At 45.1% G+C, this 18475-nt stretch overlaps 1 protein-coding gene across 2 annotated transcripts in view; it reads right to left on the reverse strand.

The window, feature by feature from the left end:
• Nucleotides 1-18475, reverse strand: part of LOC102871282 (heparan-sulfate 6-O-sulfotransferase 2-like) — a 441911-nt gene that overhangs the window by 57362 nt on the left and 366074 nt on the right. The window contains exon 4 of one of the 2 annotated variants that reach the window (XM_006881804.1): nt 9049-9135. The exons of the other annotated variant lie outside the window; for it this stretch is intronic. Coding sequence (XP_006881866.1) covers nt 9049-9135 — 87 coding nt within the window. The remainder of the gene's footprint in view (nt 1-9048; nt 9136-18475) is intronic. 2 annotated transcript variants of the gene reach the window in all.

Below are 18475 nucleotides of genomic sequence, written 5' to 3' on the forward strand. Positions count from 1 at the left end.
GAGAAGTCCCTAACAGCAGACTTTCCGACCACAATATGTCTTTTAATTTTCTGGCTGCGTCTTTTAATTCCCAGCCTCCAAAATACATGTATATAATGACACAATATGGACACTACATAGTCACATCTCCACTATGGCTTGAAAAATCAAAATAATTGTAAAAGGATTATTATGGGTACAACACAACAAGCCTTTAATCCCACCACAGCCCTGAGCTCATGCAAGTGGAGTGTCCTTGGAGTGTGACCCTAATACTTTATCTCAAAAGTGACATAAAGGGAGGAAAGTGAGCTAAGAAGGGGATGGGTGGCTCATTTCTATCAAGGAAGAATTGCCAGGAGTGGAGCACCTGGGAAGGTCAAGACACATGCAGATCATCATGGAACACTGGGCTTCTCTCTCGCTCTCATTGCTACCAAGTTGAGTCCCACTCATAGCTGAACTTCTAGCAGGTTTCCAAAGCTATAAATTGCAAAGGAGGAGAGCTGAACTGCTGGAGAAGTTTGGCCTTGGGTGGGCAACGCAACTCTCTACGGAATACTCCAGTAGAGATGCTGAAGGTAACATAACAAAGATCTTCCTCCTGGACCAACACAGAGATGGGGACTTCCCCTAGAGGTGGCACCTTGAGTTTGGACGTTTACCCGCTTAAACTTGTAGGAGAATAGAGTTCTGTTTGTTAAAACCATCTACTTGTGGTATCTCTGTTAGAGGTGCTCTAGAGAACTAAGACATCCTTTGACTCATCCCACAGATGACATGTAGTTCCCACCAGGGGATGCTTCCAGATCTGGACTGTCTATTCCTGGATCTGCCACAAACATCTTATCTCCTCCAACTTCATGAGCATTAGTCATGGAGTGTCAGCACCCCTGTGGCGTCTGCCTCCCTGTTTCAGGAGCTGGCAAAGCAAAGAACCAGGAAAACTGAGCCACTAAGCGCTCTCATATGGCTGGGGGGCCACACTGTCTCCCCACTTGCAATGTGTTGGCAGTTGAAGCTAGCCTAGAGATTGGCTGATATTTGCCAAGCATTTGCCATGTGCTAGGCACCATGAAGCCTTGTGGGGAGGATGCCATTTATCCTCCCATCAGCCCACAGAGGAGGCACCGTGTTGTTTAAATGACAGAAGCAGGATTCAAATCCAGGTCGAGCTGACTCCAAAGTGTATGTTTTTTCAAATACACACGAGGTGACATGATTAATTTATTCAAAGAGTTCTTTGTAGAGCCTGTGCCCCAGGTAGGCAGCACCAGGTGAGAGTCCAGTGTAGGTAATAGCTTGTATTATTTTACCCTGTTTTGGTTGCAAGTCTGTTTTCAAAGGCCTTGGGCTACTTTCCTGCCTTATTAATATCCTGTTTCCTTAAGAGAAGAGTGTTGAATATACCATGGACTGCTAGGAGAACAAACAGGTTTGTCCTAGAGAGGGTGAAGCCAGAATGCTCCTTGGAGTCAAGGTTTCTGAAGCTTCGTCTGACATACTTTGGACATGTTGCAAGAAGGGACTGGTCCTTGGAAAGGGACATCATGTTTGGGAGAGTGGAGGGATGGCGCAGGAGAGGAAGACCCTTGATGAGATGGATCGATTCAATGATTGGGGTAAAGGGGGTAGGTGTGTGAGAGACACTGAGCTTGGTTGGCATAGGATAGAGCAGGGTTTAGGGCTCTTGTACATAGGGTCCCTATGAGTCGCAAGCAACTTGATGACACATAACAACAACCTTAAGAGATTGATATAGATATAATTGTTGTGTGCTGTGGAGACACAGCTGACTCCTAGCTGATCCACCAAGGGTCTTCAGAGGTGATCAATCACATGAGAGGAGATTGCCCATCTTTCTCCACAGAGCAATGGGTGGATTAGGACTGTGTGTCTCTGGGTTGGCAGAGGCGGCCTCTCATGCAAATTACCTCTGAAAAGCCACTGGAGAGTCAGCTAGGAGTTGGTTCTGATTCCACAGCAATGAGTTGTTCATTTGAATGATTCTTATTGGGAGTGGGAGTAGCTATGGTGGTACTAAAGAAGGTTTTGACCAAAGTTGTTCTCTTGTCCCCATGTGGGTTCACTATGGTCTCTTAGTTTCCCTTATCTGTAAAGTGGACATAGTCACAGTGCTTATTTCATGAGTCTGAGGTGGCTGAGGATTAAGAAAACAAGACAGGCTGCATGCCCAGTCCAGAATATGGAACACAAAGATAAGCAGACCTCAGGTGAACTGAGTTCGGGCATATTCTATTCAAGGTTGTGCTTAGGAAAACACTTTGACATCGGTTTAAGTTCTCAGAACTTAGTGGTTTGGATTGGGGGTCCCCCCCTCTAAAGAGTAATTGTACATTCTTCACCTCTGCAAAAACAACAACAAAATCAGCCTGCTCAAAGTTATGTTCATCAGAAGCCTTTATGACATTGCTGGTGTTGGTGGCTGCTGGTGACCCCATGCACAATGGCACTAAACTCTGTAGTTCCACCAGTCTCCCATGATCAATTGAAGATAGAACCCCCGGGTTCTGTTGGCTGATTTTTGGCAGTAGATTGGCTAACTTTACTTCATAAATAAAGGACTCAAGCTCACGGCCATCAAGTTACAACCAGAGAGCTGACCCTTCAAGTAAGCTTTTGGAAGCTGTAAAACACAGGAAAGGAGACTGCCCGTCTTTCTCCCTTAGAGCCACTCAGGCACCACCTTTGGATTAGAGCGCCCTCTTTTCTTCATGGCTGTTGTTTGGTGCCATTGATTACAATTCATAGTGACCCTGTGAACAACGGATCTGTATCTTTTCCTATCCTGTGCCATCTTCATCATCTCTGGCACACTAAGATTCACTGCTCCAGTCACTGTTGTCAATCCATCTAATGGGGGGCTTTCCCTCTCTGTTGCCGACTTTCCACCTTGCCAAGCATGATGTCCCTCTAGAAGAAACACAGTCCATCCTAAGCTGGGGATGCTATTGAGACATGTTTCGTATCATAGCATCACACAAGGCTCCACTGGCAGGATGATGGCTGCTCTTGAGATGCACTGACTGCGAATTGAATCTGGATCCTCCTATCTGTAAAGTGAGAGAGAAACACTTGACCCCTTTAGCACACCACACTTAGTGCAATCACTAAACAGGACTCTCTTGCCATCATTATCACCATGTAAAATTACAGTAACTCCTTGAAAATCTGAATGCCTGGCCATTCGACGGCAATATTTGACAGCATGCTGCTGTTGTTGTTACAATTTCGTCGAGTCACTGTTGAGACCCTGTGGACAATAGCTCCGAACCCTGTTCTATCCGAAGCCAACTTCATTGTCTCTGACAAAGCTACCGCATTACCCTAGTCACTGAGTCAATCCATCTCATCGAGGGTCTTCCTCTCTTGTGCTGTCCCTGCACCCTTCCAAACATGATGTCCCTCTCCAAGGACTGGTCCCTCCTGGACATATGCCCAAAGCATGTGAGATGGAGCTTCAAAATCCTAGCCTCCAAGGAGAAATTTGGTTTCACCCTCTCCAAGGCAGACCTGTTTGTTTTCTTGGTGGTCCATGGTACGTTCAAGACTCTTCTCCAGCACCACAACTCAAAGGCATCAAGTCTTCTGAGTCATTGTCCAGCTTTCTGATGCATAGCAGAGAACTGCAAAGATCATGATCCAGATCAGGCACACCTTAGTCTCTAGACTGGCATCGTTGCTCTTCAGTACTCTGGAGAGAACCCTGACAGCAGATTTTCCCAATGCAATTCATCTTTTGATTTCCTACAAACATTTTAAAATGAAACACACACATGTTCACACAGTTTAGTGGGAGTCATAGTCAATTGGTTTAGAAGAACTCCATGGCTCTTAAGGAGAGGAAATAACAGAATCCAGGTATTATTATTCAGCAGGACTCTAACTCCAGCCTTGACCACAGAAATGGCTGAATCTGAATCCAAGATCACACCATGCTGAATATAAGATAGTATAACAAGCTGAGTTTGCCTCTGCTTTCTAAAGCAGGATAGTGTTTCATCTGGTCCTTGCCAACTAATACCAAACAGGTGCCAGCTGGGTTATTTTTTTTAAAAATTTTATTAATTTCAATGAAAATTTACAGAGACTTTGAATGTCCATTCATTCCTTGTTGCACTTTTCTCCCCTCCTAACCCTCCCCCCCAGTACACTACCCTCTTGGAAAAGTAAAAGAAAACTTCTTTCATTGTTTTACAAACCCTCCCCCAGGTCCACTCCACCATGTCGCCTTCGCTCTAGACTCCTGTCATGACAAAAATACCTAATCACATGTCCCTTTTAAACCGTTTTCTCCCTCATGTGTTTCAATGCAGTATACATTATTGAACCCATCTTTCTCAGTCTCCCCCCAACCCCGATGTCAGTCCTGTTTTACAACAGTGGCACCAAGCAGTATTTGTCCTTTTGTGTCTGAGAAACTTCACTCAGCATCATGTCCTCCAGTGTCACCCATTTTGAATACTATTGCATGAGTTCCTTGTTTTTCAATGCAATGTAGTATTCCATTGTGTGAATATACCACAGCTTCTCTATCCGTTCATTTTTTGATGGGCACTTAGGTTGTTTCCAACTCCTTGCCATTGTGAACAAAGCTGTGATAAACATGAGTGTGCAAGGGGTAGCATTTTTTACGAGGCTTCACCCTCCAAATTGTACTCAGCTAGAGAGTGCTGAACAAATCAACAAAGACAGGTTAGAGGCAGTCTTCTGTGGAATTAATTTCCAGGGTTGAACCAGGCAGATCTGGGAAGGAAGGAATCAAGCAAGGCTCTCACATTCCTTCCCCCTTTGCACTCCTTTCTCTCCATCTTCATGTCTCCTCCCTCCCCCTGCCCAATTTAGATAAACCAGCCTTTAGAGTACTTAGCTCAACATTCATGGTATCATTTACCAGCTGCTCCTAGGAAGAAACACTGGTAATCTCCTCTCATGCGATTTACAGCCTCTGAGCACCCACTGGAGGGACAACTATGAGTCATGAGATGTGCATTAAGTCTCCATTATTGCGGTGCCTGACAGAAGCTGGCCCCACAGGCAATGTGGAAATATAGAAGACAGAGCAGGTGGCTCCAAGTCTTCTCTCATGTGATCCAGGGAAGCTCGCTGTCTGGGAGAAGGACTGTCTGTAACATCAACTCAAGTGGAAAGGGCAATGGGCAGGTACGAGAAGGCTGGGATGTGTGGCTGACCTGTGCTGCCAACTCCACAAACAACTTCCCTTTCCCAAGCATCAACAGCCCTTATGTGCTCAGCAAAAGAGCTGATTTCGTGAAACGTGTGCAAATGCTCTGACACAAAAATGGAAAAGTTGCACAGGCTCCTGGTGGCTAGCTACCACGCACACCCAGTCTTGAGAATTTAAGTGCTTTCTGGGGCTAATCCAATGGGTCAGCAATCGAATTGACTGTGACCCGCTGGGTTGGACAGAAAAGCAGAATCACATTACCAACGTGAACCGTATGTGAGGTTAAATGCAATTGCCTGGCCCCGCTGGCCACGAGACAACCTCTGTAGAACCTATGCTCCCTGATCCCAGAGGTATGACTGTGCACTGCTTCTCCCGCCACCGCCCTTTCTGTCTTGTCATTTTGCCTCCCTGCTGCCATGGAAGAAAGTGCTTGCTCCTCCCTCAAAGGCACTGCCAGGATAGTCTGGCTCTGCTGCTCAGACATATCCTGTTCCATCTGTTCCTCCCTGATTCAGAGGGCTACTGGGCTTCAGAGCCAGGCAACGAAACAGAGCATGCAGAACTGACATCACTTGCAAGCTGCCAGGTCTCATAACCTAGTGGGTGTGCTACAAATGGACGGGAAGTGGGGGGAAAGGCCAAACTGGTCATTGTTTTTAGCTCTAACCTTCCCAAGAACACCAGCAGCTTCTGACCAACACAGAGGATTCTGCGCACAACAGTGAGGAATTTGCCTTTCTTGCCTCTGACCTCCACCTCCCCTATTGAGACTGTGAGCTCCCTGAGGGCCATGATGGTATCCTGTATTGGTCTGGGCAGCCAAAGGTCAAGGGCAATAGCAAAAAGGCCGATGTGCACTACCCAGAACTATTAATATTATTAGAGGGTGCTCTGGTGGCCTCCTGGGTAGGGAGTCTGTGCTGCCAATCCAAAGGCAGGGGGTTTGAACACGACAACCTCCTCAAGAGGAAGATTTGCAGTCCCCTCCCATGCAAATAATAGCGTCTGAAAGCCTGCTGAAAGGTCAACTAGGAGTCCCTTCTGACTGCACGGGAATAAGTTGTTTGCTCCAATCATTCCTGGGGCTGGGAGGGGGTGGAGAGTGAGGGTGGTTATGGTGGTGCTAAGAAAAGTGTTTACCAAAATTGCTCACTTGGTGTCCTCTTGTAGGTTCACTATATCCCCCCAGGCCCTCGGTTTCCACATCTGTAAAATGGGAAAACAGTCACAGTGCCTGTTTTATGAATTTGACATTGCTGAGGACGGTGGAGGCAAAATGGACGGCACACCCAGGTGAGGGGTTGGGCAACAGCTAGCTCTCCCTCAACACTGACTAGCTGTTACAATTTTTTTCAGCCCTCAAAGCAGCTGAACTCTGACTGTTCAATTTCTTTTCTGGGGTGGCAGCAGGGAAAGATCACGCCTCGTATCTCCCAGGCTGTACCTGGCCTCAAAATACCATAGAGAAATACTCTGAAAATGGCTCCACGTCCCAGTGGTCAAAGAGCAGGCACAGAAGTGGCAGAAACAGTAGTCTCCATTCTGGGCTTGTGGAAAATGGAAAATAGACCATGGGGACAAGCCTTGTGGAGGGCAGAGATACACTACCCCCCCACCCCCACTCGGCCACCCACTCTAATCAGAGGAAAGAGACTGCAACCGCGGGAGCTGTAAAGAACAACGCTCTCAGAGCAGTAACAGGAGTGTCTAAACGTTGATAGGCACTTTTCTCTGAAGTGTGAACGTGCCCCTGGCGGGCTTGCCATACTGAAGGCAGGGCACTACCACTCGGGTTGACAAAGACATCCTGTGAAGGAGAAAATGTGATGGGGAGGGGGGCGGATCCTGCTGAAAAGGGATGGGGATGCGAACGCAGAGGGGTTCCATGGAAGGGTAGCCATGAAGGGGATATTCGAGAACATTTTCCTTTGTTTCAGAAAAAGAAAAATAACAAAGAATGAGAAAAGCAAACTATGGGGAGGGTTGGGCAGGGAGGAAAGTGTGCGACAATGAATGGATGGAAATCCAGTCTCTGTAAACTTTGATTAAAATTAATTTTTTTTGTTAAAAAAAGAATGAGCTCAATGTGCAAATCACTGTCTCTGGTAAATCAAAGAGAAAGTGCACTGGGGCAGGGCCCCCTCCGTGGCGGTAGTTGGAGATGCAGCCCAAGTAGAGGAAATGTGATACAGCATCAGGTTCCACTACTTAAGGATGTATTTATTCAGGCCCCCTATGGTTAACTACCTGGGTCTCCGATTAGGTATGCATCCTCTATGTTCTCTCAAGTCAAACCCTACCACTTGTTCCTCCGCTGGCACACAATGAGATTCTGTGATCAAGCGGCCAGCGACAGGGCTCCAGCAAAGCCCAAAGACTCAAAGCCGTGCCCCTTCCAAAGCACAACAGGAAGCGACAAAGATCCCCAATTAGACGCCAGGTTCTCCTAAGCAGAGATCCTGCCCTGCAGCTGTCAGTGTGACAGGTGTGTACAAGGTGCCCAGGCCCCAAGCTGGGCCCACTCATTTCGCAAGCAGGGAGTTAAACACATCCCTCCAATGGCCTCTCTGTCGCCTGATCGTGCGTGCTGACGATGAATCTGGACTACTTTGGAAACATTCAGCTACCCAGGGATGTGCTCATCAATTTCCTCCCTTCATAATGTATACAGCGTTTTGGTTGTGGTACTCGGTGATAAATAACTGAAGTGAATTCTAACTGCTTGCAGATTCCGTCTTATGTCTTCAACACCACTGTTTATATTCTCCCAGCTAGCCCATGTTCAACTTTATATGCAAACCAGAAATGGTATTCAGGATGAGGAGAAGTGGAGGGGAGGGGGGGAAGCAGCCAGTACATTTTTTGCTTTGGGAACTGAATATAAGATCACATTCTAAGTGCAGTATTTAACGGTGCAATGCTGGATACATAACATGCATGACCATTCCAAATGTGCCTTTCATTGCAAAGTCGGGCTCTTGTTGTGACATAGCTTGGTGCTCAATGAGTGCTGTCTGTGTGATGAAGGCATCTGTCATTTTCTACCAGATGCAGGCTGAGTGCTCTTTCTGGCCTGGCCTGCCTGTTGCCATGCCCCAGCGCCCCAGGACAGTGAGCTGACAGAGAACCTGGAGTCGGGGCACCAGAGGGCTGCAGCCGCTTTAAAGGGGAAGTGGCTACTTGGAGGTATGTCATCTACATGGGAGCGCATGGCCTCAGCGTGCCATGTTCTGTTGAACCAAAGGGAGAACTCGGCCAGTGTTGTCGTCTGGGTAAGTTCTGTGAGGTACATCTGCGACCACACTTGGTTAACATGAGGTGTGGCGACACCTATCACACAAGAGTGTTCCACGGAGCAGATGGTTACAGGCTACTTATCAGGAAGAGAACACACACACCAGCGACTCACATGATTAAGCTCAAAGTGCACTGAAACGAGGAAACGTATTGAATGGTTTTCCAGGCCCTTCTAATTCAATCACCAAACTTCAACAGGTGGCTCAGAGATGGGTGTCTGTGGGTTGTTCCCAGTCATGACATGATTCATGTGTCCCGCTCCTGTCCACCATCTCTAACTTCCCCAAATCCTAGTCCAAATCTTGCCTTGCCATTAATCTTCCCCTTCCAAGTCACCCCCCAAGTGATCTTTCCAAGCTCATTTCCCTTTCTCCTTAAGTCCCCACATGCACCCGACATGAGCACCACACACCTTACTCCTTCCCACTGCCCAGTCCAGCAGGAGGCACCTAGGAGGTAGCCGGCAAGTCTCTGGTGAACGATGGTGAATGAACGACACAATGAAGACGGCACATGGTTTTGCAATACCACATTGGATACACAGGGACGTTTTCACTTACTTCCCATTCTTAGGTGTGCTCCGGGCCTTTGTGGATGATGGAGAGTTGACGCCTGGGTTAGCGTTTGGAGAACCCCGTCTATCCTTACTATACCCACAGAGAGAAGAGAAACACATACACAGCAACAACCACAGAGATAAAAAGCAGTTAGCCACATCATTGAAGGAAAGGAATTTCAAAGTCTCTCTCTCTCTCTCTCTCTCTGTGTGTGTGTGTGTATGTCTCTGATCAAAATGGTACATGATCTTACCAGTGGTGCCCTGTAAAGGTCACAAGAGTAGAACTCATTGGTGAAGTTCAAAGAAAGGTATCTCTTTGGCATTCAAACTCTTGAGCTGGTAGATTCTACTCATGACAGCATCACAAGGCCAAGCCTTAAAGGAGGCTCTGGTAAAAAGAATTTTTTTTTAAAAAAAAAACCCCAACCCAAAAAACATCACCAAACCAACCTTGAACATGAAATATTTTCTTTCTGCCACTAGATCATCTGTATTTCAAGTTCAGTTCTGAAGCTGCTGCCTTTAAGTGAAGTCTGCCAAATGACTTCTAAAAGTCTTTGGCAGATACTATCAGATGAATTAATAATTTTTACTCATAATGTTAACATGGGAAGACCAGGAATTCAGATATTCTTTCAGGAGAAACACCACCTGCTTCATGAGTAATTGAATTTAAATCTCCACCTTCAATAACTCCACAGCTTATGTCAAACCTTGGAAACAATTACGAAATAAATCACAAGGAAGGTCTGCTTAATCTCATCAGGTTAATAAATGCAGACAAATTAATCACTTGAAGGTAAACAAAAAAAAGGGGATAATTGATTGGAGCCTTCTTGATTACTTTATTCTATTTCCTTTATCAAACTATTGTACCATTATCTTCAGTTCAGCTGCTTTGCCTGGAAATTATTACTTTACTTCATCTTCAGATTTCCATGGAAACCCATTGAAATCTTTTCTACTTGATGATATGTGGAATTATTTATTCTGATTTCATTATTATATCTACACAAACACACACATATACGTGTATATGCGTGTGTATGTGTATTTTTGTGAAGGTATGAACTATGTTGGCACAATCTTTTATAAAGAGTGATGGTGAGAAAGAAAACTGCAGATCTTGAATTTCAGTGCCTCTAATAGAGCCCTCTGATGGCACAAAGCATTGTCAAAGAGCTTTTCCAGGTACGTGTGAATCTTTTAAGTACCTTGAAAGTAGGCGTCTGCAAGCAGCTGTACTTCTGCGTGTGTGGTAGGGCTGTGGGTGAGTTTACAAAAGATATTCTGTCCTGCACCCATTAGCTTCAAAAAGGCCATGTGGATGGAATTGGAACAAGGGCTAGTCATGGAGCCGTGTTGATTACAAAGGTCACACAGGCATGTGTGAGCACAAGAAAGAACTTATGAGGAAAGAGTCTGACAAGTAAGTCCCAGCAGGTAGGCTTTAGTGTCTAGAAAGTGTAGCCAACAGCTCTCTGAAGTGAGAGATAGCAAGATGAGCTCTGATCCTGAGGTAGGTGGTTCAGGACACCTGCTGAATGGGTGATTCTGGGCAGAGTGGGCACCAATTCTATCCTGGAGGTGTCCGAAGGCCCTGGCATTCCTGCACAGGGCTGGGACTATTTCCCTGTGCTACTCACAGACCCATCAGAAAGTGACAACCTAGTGAGTGGCAACTCAAGAACTCATCACCTACGCTGCCCCATCCTTCCAAGATGACTTCCGGGAGAAGAACTCCTCAACCAGAACCCGTTTCAGATGCAGACAGCACTGGAACACTGAATGAAAGCCTTGAACTCAGAAGTAAAAACCAAACCTTGGAGAAGTCAGCACAGTACAACTGGGGATTGTAGCAGAGCCCAGGGAGGCCGTGGGTGGAGCAAATGGTTAATGTGTTTAACTGCTAACCAGGAGGTTGGAAGATCGACACCCCCCAGAGGTGCCTGGAAGAAAGGCCTGGGAATCCATTCCCTCAAAATCAGTTCTCAAAACCCCTCTAGAGCACAGCTCTCCTCTGGCATGTTGAGGATTACTCTGAGTTGGAATCGACTCAGTGGTAACTGCTCTTTTGGCTTGCTTTTAAGCTATTCTTACAAGGAAAGGAGCTGCATCACAAACCCAAAGGCAGGTTGTTTAAGTCTACCAGCTGCTCCATAGGAGAAGGATGAGCTGTCGCCTCCTGTGAGATTTAGTCTCTGAAAACCCTGTGGAAAGTCAGCTACGAGTTGGTTCTGACTTAATGGTACACAACAACAATAATACAGATGATGGCCTGGGGTGGTGCAAATAATTCACATGCTAGGTTGCTAACCAAAATCTTCTAGGTCCAAATCCACCCAGAGGTACCTCGGAAGAAAGCCCTGGCAATCTGACTCCACTGTTACAACCAAGAAAACACTACAGAGTGCAGTTTTTCCTCTGACATAGATGAGTCAGAGTTCACGTGATGCTAAGTGGGGTTTTAGCAGAGCCCAGAGCCTGGAGCAGAAGATAAAGATCTGCTAAGGGTTGCAAAAACACAAGCATGTCTCAGCTTCCTCAGTTCTACTCCCTGGTCCCTCCCTGGCCACTGAGTCTTCCTTCTCAAACCATGTTGCTGTGTGGCACTGAGCTCGGAACTGACTCACAGCTGACCCTCCAGCAGATTTCTTGAGGCTGTAAATGGCACAGGAGGAGACTGCTCATCTTGTCCCTCAGAGCAGCTGGTGGATTTGAAATTCCTGCCCTTGGGCTGGCGGCACAATTCCTTACCCACTAGGCCACCAGTGCTCCCTCCTCAAACCATAAGCAATGGGGGAACTACTCGAAGCCTTCTGAAACAAGGGCTCATTGGACGTTTATCTCGTGCACAGTTGGGCTTTGGGGCTCCTTTGGATTCCGAGGCACCCAAGACTTCCTGAGTCACTAAGCTCAGGCGTCCACAATCTTTTCAATAAAAGAATACTCACTCCTGCTGCTGAATTCCCATCTCCATGCCTGAGGCTGAGAACCCCGCCTTACCCGTGTCTGTGTCTCAGCACCGTGCAGTTTGCCGCAGGACACAGAGAAAGCTGGCAGCTGGCAGTGGTGGCCTTAGTGTTAGTAACTGCTGCCCTGTGGGGTGCGGGTGGGGCCACTCCTGGAGCTGCTGCTTGTTGTTGTTATGTGCCTGTGAGTCAATTACAACTCAAGGCCACCCTATGAAGAGTGGCTCTGATCCTTGCCCTACCCTGAGCCAACCTCATCAGCTCGGATGTGCCTGATTCCATTGTTAGTCACTGTGTCAATCCGTCTCAGCCAGGGCCTTCCTCTCTTGCACTGACCTTCTCCCCTTCCACGTATGATGTCCTTCTCCAAGGACTGGCCCCTCCTGACCATATTCTTTGAAAGCTAGGCAGAGTGACCTATGAGAATCTATAGGCAAATCTCACAAGTACAGACAAGAGCGCAATAAAAAGGAAAATATTCTTGGCAGCGTGGGGTGGGGGGAATCAGAGGCAGAAGGAGAGCTGCCAAGTGTTCGAAGGCGTTTGCAGGAGGATAATCAAATAACCAAAAAAATGTTTGTTCTTTGGCAGTGAAAGGGCTGGGGAGGGGCTGGGATCCCGGTGGTGTTGTTAGTGCCGTCACGTCAATTTTTGTGAAGGTGGCACAGGATAGGACAGAGTTCACATCCGTTGCTCTTAGGGTCGCAATGAATCATACTGGACTAGACAGTACTGAACAACAACAACAACAACAACAACCACTTCATGTGGCAGAGTGGAACTGCCTCACAGGGTTTTCTTATCTTCAGGGGAGTGGATTGCCAGGTATTTCTCCCATGGAGTCACCGGGTGGGCTTGAACTGTCAACTGCTTAGCATCCAAGCACTGCACCGTTTTGCCACCAGGTCCACTGGCTTGGTTCCTGCGAGTCTGATTTTTGTAGTGATACTAAGAGCTGAAAGTCCTTGTGTGATGCAGTTTGTGCTTATCTACCAACTCAAAAGGGAGCTCTGGCGGCTATGGTAAGAAGCTGGGCTGCAATTCCCAAGATACACAGTTCGAACCCACCAGCTGCTCTGTGAGAGAAGGATGAGCAATCTCCTTCCGTGTGACTGACAGCCTCTGAAAACCTGCTGGAGGGTGAGCTATGATTCGGCTTTGACTCGATGGCACACAACAACCAACAAACAACTAATCTGAGGATGAATAGTTCAAACCCACTACCCAGCAGCACCATGGAAGGAAAATCTGGTGACCTGCTTCCTTTGTGCAGTGGAGGGGGGGGGGTGTCGAGCTGGGAAAGATATTCTGCCCTGACTCATCAGCTTTAAATGGTGGATGGGATGATGGTCAAAGAGCAGTTCTACGGGGAGTGAGAATCAACTTGCCAGCAACGAATGAGCTTGATTTCATAGGAAAGTTTTCTGTATCTTTCTACTGAGGTTACTACTGAGCCACTGTTCTTTCTCCCCAAAGATCCAGGCTGGCTGGATAAGTCTGGACAAAATATTATTCTGAAGCCTTGAGACACAGGAGATACAAAGCAGTGCTTTCAGAGAGGCTTACTTTTCCAGAGCTGCCCCATGAGATTTAAAGAGAAAATGCTACAGTTGCAGATGTCTGAGAGCCTTGGGGAGCTTAGAAGACCCGGGGCAGGGGCCCAGATTCTAAGCAGCTGCCAATGACCTTGGCCACTGCAACCTCCAGTGAGCCTGGGGACATACAGGGATGACTCCTTTAGGCGCCTACATCATAAAGATGATAATTTGAAGTATGCAAGATTGCAGGGAGATTTCCTTCAATCAGAAGTGGTTCCTAACCTATGGTACCTGAAGTTAATACCTAACCTGTGCATCTGAAATAAACCAACCCTAGTATATACAGGGAGCTCTGGTGGCCTAGTCGTAAGGAGCCATGCTGCCAGCATGAAGGCACAAGGTTCAAACCCACCAGCTGCTCTGTGGGAGAAAGATGGGCGACCTCCCCTACTGTCGTAAACAACTCATAGCAACTCTATGAACGAAAGACCTGAACACTTGTATAACTTTCATCCTTTCTCCAGGTTCATTTCCAGAGGCAAGCTATTTTGGAAGTGGATGCCACTCCTGCTTCCAAGCTTGTAGCAAAGAGAAACTTGTACACTTCCTTTAATATTGCCTAAAATCTCTGTGGAAGAAATCCATCTCAGTCTCGATGAGGGTCTGAATGGACTTGAAAACAGCAGTTTCTGGTTTGGTTGTATCTGCAACACTGAATATAGAAAAGTTCATTTTCCAAAGATAGGACCATTGGTCTTCCTCCTTCTGGAGCAAAGGAAATTGAAGGAAATCCAAGACTCAAGGAAGAAAACTGTCCACACAGGACTAAAGACCCACAAAACCCACAGTCCTCCCCTGTCCTGAGACCAGAAGAAATAGGTGGTGCCCAGCTATGATTACTGACTTATTGCGACTAGACACAATAGAAGGTCCAAGTCAGGAGGAAAAAGGTAGAAGAACAAAACCTGAATTCACCCCAAAGACCAGAGTTACCAAACTGAAAGTGATAGAGCAAGCCCAAGACCATCGCCTAAAGACACTCTTTTAACTTGGAACTGAAGCCACTCCCAGAGGTTACTTTTTATCCAAATAAGAGATTGGTCTGTAAAAGAAGCAATAATATATGTAAGGAATGTTCTTTTTTGTACGATCAACAATATGAAACCTAATGCTCTACAGAAACACAAAAGCAGAAATAAGAAGGCAAGGAGGGGCAGGGATATGAGACAGAAAAGAAGGGGGCGGGCGGTGTGTGTAGAAATGAGAAGGGTGGTACACTGAAGGGATTGTAGCCAATGTTATGAGACAATCATGTTGAACAGAAATTTAATTTGCTGTGCAAAGTTTCACCTAAAACACAAGAAAATATTTTAAAGATTAATTTCCAGGGTTCTAAGAAAATGAAACTGTATTCCAGAAAACAGAGCTGGTTTTTAACAAATGGTGTTGGCAAAATTGGAAAACCATCTGTGGAAAACTCAAGGAAGACCCACACCTCACACCATACACAAAAAAACAATTCAAGGTGGGTCAAAGACCTAGGAGTAAAACAAAAAACTATGAAGTTCATCAGAAAAAAGCTTGAGAGAACTTTGGAAGCCCTAATCCAAGTATGAACTTCTTTCAAGCATAATGAAAAACCTACAACCAGGAGAGAATAAAATAGACAAATAGGATTTTCTAAGAATTAAAACTCTATGCACATCAAAAAAACTTCTCCAACAGGTTAAGAAGGAAACCACAGACTGGGAAATATACCTGTGAATGATATATCTGATAAGGGACTCATATATAAAATTTATAGAATACTCAAGCACCTCAAGAAGAAAAAGGTAAATAACACAATCACAAAATACGTACAGGGTATGAATAAATACGACATCAAAGAAGACATTTAGATGGCAAACAAACAAATGAAATGTTCAAAATCCTTCGCTATCAGAGAAATGCAAATCAAAACAATTAGGAGATATCATCTCAGCTCAGCAAAGTTCTATAGGACAGCAAACAACAAATGCTGGCAAAGTTGTGGAGAGATTGGAACTCTTATTCACTGCTGGTGGGACTTTAAAATGATACAGCCGCTGTGGAATGCTATCTGGAGCGTTCTCAAAAAGTTTGAAACAGAAAGACCATTTGACCCAGCAATTCTACTACTGGGAATATACCCTAACAGAAGCAGAGCTGCCGCCCAAGCAGATATATGCACACCCATGTTTATTGTGGCTTTGTTCATAATAGCAAAGAAATGGAAGCAACCCAAGGGCCCATCAACAAATGAGTGGATAGAGAAACTATGATATAGTCACACAATGGAATGCAGCACTGAAAAACAATGCACTCATAAAACATTATACAAAATGGGTGACCCAGGAGGACATTATGCTGAGTGAGATATCTCAGTCAAAAAAGGACAAATACTGCATAATGCCACTGTTATAAACAGGACTGACATGGGGACTGGGGTAAAACTAGAATAAGAATGGATAGATAACAAACACGGCATTGGAAATAACTATTTAAAAGGAATATATGATTAGGCATTATATGTATGGCAACATACATATTGTGTATGTTAATACTATAGATTAAGAGGTACATTGTAATGTGAATTGGGGGAGGAGGGAGGAAATTGTGTATCAGTGAATGAATCTTTTTTTTCCAAAAAGAAAGGAGCTGGAGAAGGGGAAGAGGAGGGAGATAGGAAAATGTACAACAATGAATGAATGAAAATCCAACTTTTCTATAAACGCTGATTAAAATAACAATAAAAATTAAAAAGAAATGAAAATAGGGCAGAGATATAATCATGATATCTACAATCGCGAAGCTGGACGCTGTGAAGAAGAATGTGGCATCATAATTGGAGGAAGACTCATCAATAACCTGCTTTATGCAGATGACAATATCTTGTATTCTAAAAAGGAAGACTAGAAGTAATTACTGATGAACATCAAAGACTACAGGCCTTAAATATGGATTACTCCTCAATATAAAGACCAGTGGGAAACATCATGATAGATGAGGAAAAGCTTGAAATTGTCTATGATTTCATTTTCCTTGGATCCACAATCAACACTCGTTGAAGCAGCAGTCAAGAAATCAAAGGACACATTGTGTTGTACAAGTCTACTGTCAAGGATCTCTTGGAAGTATTAAAGAAGAAGGTAGCCAGTTTAAAGATTAAGGTGTGCTTGACTCAAGACACAGTAATTTCTTTTTTTTAAAAAACTTAGTCCTCAAAGTGACATCCTTGCTTCTTGCTGTTGTTGTTATGTGTCGTTAAGAACCAGGCTCTATTCTATGCCAATCTTATTGTCTCTAACACACTTACCCCCATTACTCCAGTCACTGAATCAATCCATCTCATCAAGGGTCTTTCTCTCCTGCACTGTCCCTCCAACGTCCCAAGCATGATATTCCTCTACAAGGACCGATCCTGCCTTGCAACATGTCCAAAGTATGTCAGACAAAGCTTCAGAATCCTTGCCTCCAAGGAGCAGCCTGGTCTTACCCTCACTAAGATGAACCTGTTTGTTCTCCTAGCAGTCCATGGTATATTCAAGACTCTTCTCCATCACCACAACTCAAAAGCATCAATTCTCTTTCTATCATCCCTAGTCATTATCCAGCTTTCTGACACATAGCAAGTACTTGCAAATACTACAGCCTTGATCAGGCACACCTTAGTCTCCAAACTGACACCTTTGCTCTTCAGTAATTTGGAGAGGTCTCTGACAGCAGACTTTCCCAAAGCAATTTGTCTTTTAATTTCCTCGCTGCTGGGTCACTTTATTTTCCCCTCTCTTTTATTTATTGATTGTTTTAAGACATGGTATTGTCAATTGCTTTATAAGGTACATGAAAGTTGGACAATGAGTGAGGAAGTAGGATGGAGGATGGATGCTTTGGAATTATGCTGTTGTTAAAGAATACTGAATGGGCTGTCAAAGACCAAAGGACTTTTACTTGGATGAAATGCAGCCTGAGTGCTTCTTACAAGGAAGGATGGTAAGGCTTTGTTTCATGTACTCAGGATATACTATCAGCAGGGACCTGTTCCTGGAAAAGGATCTCATCATAGAGGGTTAGGGAAAAAAGGGGAAGACTTTCAATGAGATGTACTGGCACAGGGGTCTGCGAGGACAGCAGAGGATCAGACAGTGTTTGATTCTGTTGCACAGAGTGCCATTGCAAGTAGGAACCAACTCACTGGCTCTTCACAGCTATAACCCAAGTTGTTTCCATTTTTGTTTATCTGCATCTCCAGTTAGCTTTTAAATATTAAGTCAACAATTATTTGTTGAACAAATAAATGAAAATACACTGCATTTGGGTTCATTGTCAAGGAGTGGCCATGACTGAACATTGCCACTGGAGTGACAGAGAATTCGTGACAACCGTTTCACATAGTTTGCATTCCTGAAGAGGAGTGGTCCAGGAGAACTGCATTGTACTTAGTGAAGTTGATCATGGTGAATCACAAAGACAGGGAAACTCAGAATGGATGTCAAGCAAACCTTGGTTGGTTGCGTGTAGCTCTGTATATCAATAAGAAATCAGTTCATTTGTACAACTCTTAACTGGTCTCCAAGGGGGTGTTTCTGGACATGAAACTCAAGTTATTGATAGATTTAAGGGATTGTTCAAGTTCCTTGGGGAAATAAATGGTAGCTTCTCTTTGCTTTCTATGATAGTCCTGAGCTCCTGAAAGCTCCCAGCATCCAGAAATAGACTCACAATATGCAGGACCTCTCGGGGAAAGATGGGAATCTTAAAATTCATCTAGTTGACTTTCTCAATAGGTTAAGAGAGTGCCCTCTATAACATCTCCACCTAGCGGTCATCTTTGGAAGGTCATGTCATGATTCCTTCTCCATTAAGCTCAGATTTCTGAAAATGTTTTCTGCCCTTGTTC

This window comes from Elephantulus edwardii, unplaced genomic scaffold, assembly GCF_000299155.1.
Source record: "Elephantulus edwardii isolate Elephantulus edwardi_28Jun2011 unplaced genomic scaffold, EleEdw1.0 scaffold00016, whole genome shotgun sequence".
Classification (NCBI taxonomy): Eukaryota; Metazoa; Chordata; class Mammalia; order Macroscelidea; family Macroscelididae; genus Elephantulus; species Elephantulus edwardii.